At 52.7% G+C, this 8,933-nt stretch overlaps 1 protein-coding gene across 1 annotated transcript in view; it reads left to right on the forward strand.

The window, feature by feature from the left end:
- The first annotated feature begins 7,027 nt into the window (after positions 1-7,027).
- Positions 7,028-8,933, forward strand: part of RGS16 (regulator of G protein signaling 16) — a 6,853-nt gene continuing 4,947 nt past the window's right edge. Inside the window, exon 1 of the mRNA XM_011361264.2 lies at positions 7,028-7,044. Coding sequence (XP_011359566.1) covers positions 7,028-7,044 — 17 coding nt within the window. The remainder of the gene's footprint in view (positions 7,045-8,933) is intronic.

Raw genomic sequence — 8,933 nt, forward strand, 5'->3', positions numbered from 1 at the left:
TCAGAATGCATTTCAACAAATAAGGAACTTCAAAGAGGTGAATTTTGAATTGGGTCTTGTCAGATGAATAGGAGTTCGTCAGACACAAGAGGAGTGCCATTCTGGTTGATGACAGTGACGATGTAGGCCAAAGCAAATGGGTAAACAACACAGAGTATCTGGGGGGAAGGCTGATGAGCATACCAGAGCTAAGGAGTTGGGGAGCAACTGATTGGAAGTAGACTGTGAGGAAAGGGAACGCCCACATAAGTAGTTTTGGTATGACAATTGGAGAAATGAGACCGAAGGCTTTCAGAGGGTGATGACGTGCTCTGATTTATCTCTATCTGGCACCAGGATATGATGGAAAAGAAGGAGGTGACAGAGAAGATGGGCTAGGGTGTGAGAGGCGAGGATGATGGCTATGACGATGCAGGGGGAAGACTCCAGGGAGCAGATCAGAGTCGATTGGACTTGGAGGCTGTTTGGAAATAGGAGGAACGGAAGTGAGGAATCATTGATGGTGAGTGAGATTTCTTCCAGAAGCAACCGGATTGATGTTTTGCTGCCATTAATTAAAGCCATCGATCTAGTTAAGTGCGGTGGCACGGACAAGTTACTGAATTCATTTTGGCCAAGTATGAAAACACCTAATAGTGGAAAGATGGGTCTTGAACTCTAGCAGGGGCCAGAGAGATAGATTTGGGGGGTCATCAGCATACAGACAGTGGTTGAAGCAGAAGCATCTGACACTGGTAGAGAAGAGAGGGAGGTCAAGGCCACAGCCCTGGGCAGCACTATATCAAATGGACAGACGGAAAACCAAGAGGAGCCACAGCAGAGGTGGGAGGAGAGCCAGAGTGTGGTGGGCCTGCCTGGCAGGTTCACGGTGAGCATTAAATGAGCTCACACGCATGGAATCCCAAACTCCAGGCTAGGACTCGGTAGTTGCCGGATAAGTGAAAGCACCATTCTCAGAGTGGAGGGACATTTCCTCATGACCAGTGTAGGCCCCAGGGTCAACAGCTGCTGAGAAAGACAGGGCTGGCCCTCCATAAACTGCACCTTGGAAGCTGATAATCCTTGTCCTGTGCTCCCTCTGCCTCTTCCCAGGAAGCAAAGACCAGGTCGAACTATCAGAGAAGGTAAACCTTCATCTCGAATCTTCTTGGAGCTGGGTATGTGAGTGTTTTGGAATCCAAGGCAGGAAAGAGCTTTCTGCAATTCTGGATGGGGCAAGGGGCTGGGGCAGTCTGCAGAGTGAGTGGTTAACTGCACACTGCTCCTCTGCCTTCTGTCTCTGCCTTGATTAACTTCTCTATGCCTCAGTTTCCCCACCTGTAAAACAACAACAGTAAGAGTACCTTCTCCGGAGGTTAGCTTGAGGATTAAATGGGATGAGAACTGTAATAACCGGACATGGAGAACACAGAGACGCTCACTAAATGTAACATTGCAATTACGGCAGCCAGGGCTCGGGAAGCCTGGGGAATTGGAACCTGCAGGTCCCTCTGTGACCGCACTTGGAGCTGCAGAGCCAGACAGCTGGTGGAGAAGGAGTGGCTCACTGGGGCTCGGTCACACAGCTCACCGCGTGTCTCCCTGTGTGGGGCCCATTAAGGAGAGTGTGTTTCTTTCTCTGCAAAACATCATGCATCCCCCGCTGCGCTCCTCCCTCTGTCCACCTGGGCCTGTTTCTAGGACAGCTGCTGTGTCAGGGGCTGATGGCCCGCGAAAGGCCCACCTGTTCCCATCGCTGCCCCCTGCCCTCCTCCCTCCCACCCAGCTCCGCCAGCCCCAGCCTCCAGCTGCTCACACATCAAACCACGTTTCTCCCTCTGCTCAGGTGTCGCGGGCACACTCACAGAGGCACGTTTCCTCACAACTCGTCGAGGGGCGCACGCAGCTGGTGTCGGGGCTTTGTAGAGCCTCCTCTATTTTCCTCTGTGCCTGTGTCAGCCCTCCCCACTCCCACACCCCGCTCGCTCTGTTCAAATGGGAGTTCACAGATGGTGACTCAAGGGAGGGGGCGACAGCCACCCTGAGGGCGGGTCCCCAACTCCCAAGCGATGGCAACAGCCCCTCCTGTAGCTCCCACCGACATCTCCGCATGTGCAGGTGATGCCCACTCGCTGGGGCTTGCAGCTCGTGCTGTCTGTGGGTCTCAGCCATGGCCGGTGGAGGCACCGAGCCATCCCTAACTGAGGCGGCGTGGAGAAAGGGCCTGAAGTACAGCCAGGGCCCAGCGAGAGACCTGCTCTGAGACAAGAGGATGGGGCACTGAGTAGCCCTGGGTTTGCACCTGCTAGGCAGAACCGGTTCCAGTCCTGGTGCCTCCAGGTACCGGGTGTGTCACTGTGGGTAGATTGGTTACCACAATGCTGTCGGGTTCCCCGTCTGCAGAGCTGGTGTCTGGAGGGCAGCCCAGTGTGGGACCATGGCAGGCCCCGCAAATGGCAGTTTCCCTTCTGCTGAGGCTGGGTCTAGAGCAGGGCCATGTGTCAGCCAGCCACAGTGGCCGCAATCCGTTGTTACCACCAGACACAGACTCGGGTCTGACCCTCAGCTTCTTCTTAGCACGGGTGTCTGTGGAGTCCCTGGGAGAGGGGGAGGGGCTTTCCTCAGTGAGACCTTCAGAGGGAGGGACGAGGTGGCACAGGGTCTGTGCGTTTGATGCCCTGTTTCCAACTCGAGCTGGGCTCTGCAACCACTGACATCTGCCAACAGCTGCTGAGAAACAGCTCGAGTTTCAGACCGCCCCCCACCCCGACTTTGTGGCCTCCATTAGGTTCCCCCGTTGTCCCTTCCCGGAGAAAGGGTGCACATCTGGTACGCAGTAGCTGCTGAGTTTCTGGTTCCGGACTCAGAAGGTGCTAACTCCGCAGCCTGATAAATGACAGGAAATTGGAATTATAAACATCACCTTTCAGTCATTTGCAAATCCCAGGCCTCGCCTGTTTTCCTCTCATCTTTCATTCGAACTGGTTTTTCAGGGCCTTTCTCAACGATTCGATGAGAAAAATCCAGATTTTGATAAACTTTGTTAGAAATCTTAGCGAGTGGAAATGAGACACTCCCAGCGAAATGACATTTATGACAAAGCAAAGAAAGGGATGGGGAGGGAGGGCGAGAAGGAGGAAGACATTTAGGAACCCGGGCTCTTAGGTAATTCTGCTATTTTGGAATTGGCAGAGTTAGGGGCTCATTTACTGCCATCGATTTAATTGGTATTTTAGGGACTGAATCAATACGGTGGCAGGAGTGTTTGCGGGTGACAGCTGAGGCATCCCAGGGCAAGGGTGGGGAGAGCACCAGGACAGGCATGCTGCAGGGACCCCGGGCACTGGCAGTCAGGGAGTCTGAGACAGGCAGACAGTCCGGCGGGGGTGAGGGGTAAGGCAAGCCCACGTGTGTGCAACGGAACACAAAAACCAAGCATAGGGCCTGTGGAGGGCCACAGCCGGCCTGCCACAGCTAGCCAAGAGCATAAACACCAGAGGCTCCCAGACCCCCAGGAGGATGTCAGGGAGCAAAGTCCCCAGGGCCCAGCACATCCCAAGGGCTTTGGGAGCTGAAGCCTGCCTTCCTGGGAATCTGCCCCTGGGCTCTCCCCAGGGAAGACCAGGCGGGAACAGGTCCTCCACGAGTGACTGGCGGGGGATGGGAAAGCACAGTGCCACAGGGTGGCAGGGCAAACTCAGGGGCGGCTGACCTCTGAGTTTTCCTGTCAAGAGAAATAAAAGCCCAGATATTAACCGAGGGAATTTTGAAGACGAGGGGACTCTCGGCAACCACGCTTGGGAACTGTATCCACAAGGGACCGAAGAGGCAGAAAAGTCCAGAGCCTGTAATGACATACAGCTAAGGGCCAAGACAGAAAGTGGAAAATGTGAATGGCGAGAGAGGAATGGGGTGAGGAAAGAAGAAGGTTCGGGAGAGGAGATGGGAAGGAGAAGGATGAGCTGCCGCATCCCATGAATATTTCCCAGCCTATGCTTCATTTTGCTCACTATGCTTCTCATAGTGAGTGAGCAAACTCTGAGTTCTAAAAAATGCTGACGGGATGTATGCTTAGAAACACAGGCTCTGGAGTTGGACCATCTGAGATCAAAATTCAACTCGACCACCTACTAGCTGTGTGACCGTAGGCGAGTTACTTAACCAATTTTAGGCAAATGTAAAATGAGAATGAGAAAGGGCCCACCTTATGGGGTAATTGTGAGAATGTAAAGATAATTTCAGAGAAAGCCCACGGAACAGAGTCTGGCACACAGTAAGTGTTCATTAAATGTTAGTTCTTATGATTTGTGTTGAAACAGAAGCCATCCAGCCAGCCAACATTTATAGACTATACACTGAACTGGGCATGGTGCGAGGGGCTGAAGATAAAGAAATGACCAAGGCAGTGGCCCCTGCCCTCCAGGAGCTCAGGGAGGGAGTAGACTGGGATCAGGAGTGAGAAAGCACTTGACCTAGGCCTCAAAAATAAGTATAAAAGGCAAGAAGAATCAACACCAGTCCTACGGTTCTAGGACTCAGATAGTGGCATCTTTGCTAGGGGGTATCGTGGAGGTTTCTAGAGTGATGGAAGTATTCTGTAGGTTGTTGGGTATTGGTTACATGGGTGTATCCATTTCTCAAAACTTGAGATCTATGCATTTTATTACATGTAAATTATATCTCAATATCTATAAATAAAATGAGTCTATTGAAAAATATCTTTTAAAATGAGTTGGGAGGGGAGGGGCCTTCAGAGGTTTGTAGGCACAGGCACCGTGGCGCCTGTGGTAAACTGCTAACTGCTGAGTTTGGCTGCATTTTAGGGTATGAGATGGAAGATGTAACATCAGGTTAGAGCCTTATATGACCTACGGAGTTGCCCAGACATGATCCAGACACGGGCACCACTGAAGAGTTTCAGCCTCCTCCCGGTGGCCGAGACTGTCCTGCCTTGGAGGCTGGGGGTCCATCACTCTGGTTGAGTAGAGAGAAGCAGGTCTCCCATACTCCCATCCCTCAAAACTCAGCCCAGGGGTGGGGGCGGGAGAGAGGGAGGGAGGGAGGGAGAGAGCGAGAGAAGAGGAGGAAGAACCAGACAGGAATAGTGTCTTTATCAAAGCCAGCTGCACGCAGTGCCCTAAAGGCTAACCAGGGAAAACGTCATTTCCTACACCCAGGCTGAATGAACTCAGCCAACTTCCCCTGCCCAGGAGGGGAGGGCACTCAGAGTTTGGTCACAACCCGACAGGAAAGCGGCCCCCAGGGACTGTCCACTTCGTGTCTGCAGGCGGTGATCGCTCCCTCCTCTTTCTGCCCTCTCAGGATACGAGCTGCCCTTGCCGTTTTGATGTTTCTAAATCTTGAAGTGGCATCCAGTTGTGTACCCCACAAGCCTAAGTACCTCTGCCTGTGTGTCGGGAATTCCTAAATCTTGCCACGCCTTTGCTGGACCCCCAGATTAAAGCAGGCTCTTCGTAGCTGTTTCTCCCACTTGAAGCATGCTCCCTCCTGTGGGTCCAGCAGAGCCCGGCTGTCTTCCACGGCATTCAAACCCTCTCCATCCTTTTTCAACACCTCCGACCCTGCTGATCTCTCCTTTTTCCCGGACATCTGCTGCAGTGCCAGGTGATGGATGGTCCCCCGCCCCGTGACTTCTGTTTCCTCAGCTGGATTATAAAGGTCAATAAAGGCAAAGAAGAGCTTCAAAGACTAGCGTTTCCCTACCAAGTTGGGAACATAGTAAATTCTTAATAAATATTTATCGGTAGGTTGATGATTGAATTGAGAGGATCCAGACCACTGTGGAGATCGTCTGTGTCAAATCAGAAATTGAGGAAGCGTTTTCATTTTTTTTCTCACCACTTTCAGCAAAGGTGCCATCTAGACTTCTGCCTTTGTGGAAAGGCTGATGCTTTCCACAGGGGTCACAGGGGCTGAAGGAGATGGACTGCAGTGTGGCAGGGTCATTGTGGGATGTTCAATTCTGATCCCAGATGACCCGGCCACAGAGCGGTGTCCCCACACCCTCCATGAAAGAGAACACAGCTGCCACTGTGCCGGGAATGCCAGCCGGTGTGAAAGGAGGTCAGGCTCTCTCAAAGCCAGTGCAAAGTCACAGGTGAGCTCAAGTTGCTGGATTTACAGCCACTGTTGAGTCATTAATGAAATTGCAGTTACGAACTGACCTACCTGCTGGGAAGAGAATTTGGGATATATTATGAACTTCAAAAAGTTTCTGCCAGGAAACTGAAGAGGTAACCATGGCAACCGGGAAAGAGGCTGAACTCAGAGAGGACTGTTCTTCCCAAACAGGGAGCTTCTGCTCACAGATTGGGTCTGCGGGGCTGCACCTCGAGCATCCTTCCCTTTATCTCTTTTGCTTTCTCTGTCGAGTGGGAGAAAGCGCTCGCTCAGGAATCTGGAGATCCAGGGCCCGGGTCTCAGCTGCTTTCAGTTCCGGAGCACGTAACCCACGGCACCTCAGGTCTGCCGTTCTGTTGTCTGCAGAAAAGAAATGAGAGGAAACCTCCTCTGGCCTAGTCACAGGGAAGCAGAAAGAGCATGAGGGCTTGTAGGGGTGGGGGTGGGGGTCGGGGTGGGGGTGGGGGTGTTGTCCCTGCATAATCGCTGTTACTGTTGTCACGGTGGCTGGACTGATTCCTCTTGATGCTACTGAGGGCCAGACTGGGGTTCCATCCATCCATAAACTGGTTTCTGTCGCTGTCCCAGACAGCACCTACACCCCCACCTGGCAGCTGCCTAATAAAAGCGTGCATTGGGGATTGAGCGGCACCAGGTGAAACAACAACTGTCACCTCAGCTGACAAAGACCTCCTGCTTGCTGATGGGCTGGGGACGAAGGGCTGTGCTGAGAAACAGATGTTCAAGAAGACCACTCCCCTTGCCTGGCGGCACACCATGGCCTCTGCCAACCCTTGCCTGTCTCCCTGCCCCACACCAGTCCAGCCCTGGACTTTTAAGAAAGGAAGAACAAAAGCCTAGGTTGGTGAGACGGGGACGAGGGTGGGATGCTGGTGGCGGTGCTCCCATGTGCGAGCTGCTCCGGTACCTGCCCCCGAGCTCTACTAACCGACCCCTTGACCACCCGGGGGGTTAGCAAAGGGTTCAGTGCCAGCTCTTCAGAGCGCATCACATTTTGACTAACGGGGTCCTCTCCTGGCTCAGCGAGGGAATCTGCTTCGACCAGAGAAGCCACACGGTGTTCTGTTTTGGCCTCTGTTTCTCTAGCAGCAGCTCAATGATTATCTCACAGGCCTTTCTCGCCTCTGCCTGCTCTGTGGTTTTTCCTTGTCCTTCCCTGACCTACTCTCTGGGTCTACTCACTGAGCTCTCAGGCGGGGTACTCTTCCCCTCGTGTTTCTCTCTTTTCTGACCCTTTACTTCCAGGCCTTGCTGTGGAATACAACAGTACCTCTTAGGTGCCCCCGTATGAAGTAAAAACCTAAATTCCAAGAGACACACAACACTGACTACCTTTCCTATTGTCTAGCAATCCCTGTGTTAAGTAAAACTGAGAGCTAACATTTATCGAGTGCCGATTATGTGCCGAGCACTGTTCTTAGAGCCTCACCTGTCATTGCAGGTGCTATGGTATGCCACACAGACCCCCTCTTGGAGACCAAGGCCCTCACCCCCCTCCCCTACCCAGCCTGTTGTCTGCTGGAGGCTCATAGTGCAGTCTCGCTCCAGGAGTTACCTGGGACAGGAGTGGCTTTGCCTAAGATAAGGCCATCGGGGCAACTGCACCCAATGAAAGGTCAATGTGGGGGACAGAGGTCTGCCCCTTGCTTCAACAGGACATAGCTCCAAGGGCTGTCCGACTTATGACATTCACATCCTCCTTCTGCCCAACCCGGCTTCCCTCCCTCCCCCTCAGTTCCAAGAACTCTCCCTAGTACGTCTCTGCCTTAGAGAAATTGAGTTTCCTGGGAAACTAAAGCTAAGAATTAGCTTCTTTAGACCTCACAACGACTTAATGAAATAAATGTATCATGTCATCATCTTAGAGACCAGGAAAACGAGGCATGGAAGGGTTAAGAAGCTCGCCCCGGGGCCAGTAAACGGTAGAGCCATGATTTGAAACCAGGACTCCACACTGGTAACCTCACCAGGAGCCTCTCACTAGCAATTCCAGAGGGAACTGAGGGGCAATGAGGAGAGAAGCAGGAAGGGCATTTATCAGCTTTCTCTCAGAGATGAGGACACTGAACTAACTAGCAGCTGCTTATACCCAGGATCATTCGTGGGTTACAGAGATGGCGGGATTCTAATTATTTTAGGGAGTGAGATAAGGGAGGAGACAGTTGAAAAAGCATGGTAAATTCATTTTTAAATTCTGGTGCAACACTTACCAACGTGTAACTTAGAAGAGGTTATTTAACCTAAATCTTAGTAAAAGTACCTGATAAATGATAGATGCTCAATTAAATCCCCAGCTCCCTGGGGATAGTGTCCGCTATTTCCAACTCCGTGATCTCCGGCAAGGCTCTAACTTTTCTGACTCCGATTCTTCACCTATGAAAATGGAGGTGATGAGATGATGACAAAGGGTTTATTTAGGCCCACGGCCATCGGGCAGGCGCACAGGAAATGGTAGTTAGCAGTATAATCACGATGCTGTCTTGCTCGGGTAGCACCCCGTGCTCCTGTCATCCGAGGCCGAACAGGCTCTGGATCCGGGTGCGATCGACGTCGTTTGTGCCTCCCAGACCCGCCACCCCTGGCGCAAATCCTCCGGTAACCTCGACGTCGGTTTTCGGCTTTTACTAGAAGCCGGCGGGATTTTTTTTTTTTCCTCCTAAACCGGGTGCGCGCGTCTCCTCTCCATGTGACTTCGCCGCCGCGTCTCCCGCGTCCGCCTGGAGGAGGAGGGCAGCCTCGTGGGCCCCGCGGTGCGGGCGCCGCACGCGGGTGGGGGTTGCAGCCGCGGCCCC

Source organism: Pteropus vampyrus, unplaced genomic scaffold (genome assembly GCF_000151845.1).
Source record: "Pteropus vampyrus isolate Shadow unplaced genomic scaffold, Pvam_2.0 Scaffold65, whole genome shotgun sequence".
Taxonomy (NCBI): domain Eukaryota; kingdom Metazoa; phylum Chordata; class Mammalia; order Chiroptera; family Pteropodidae; genus Pteropus; species Pteropus vampyrus.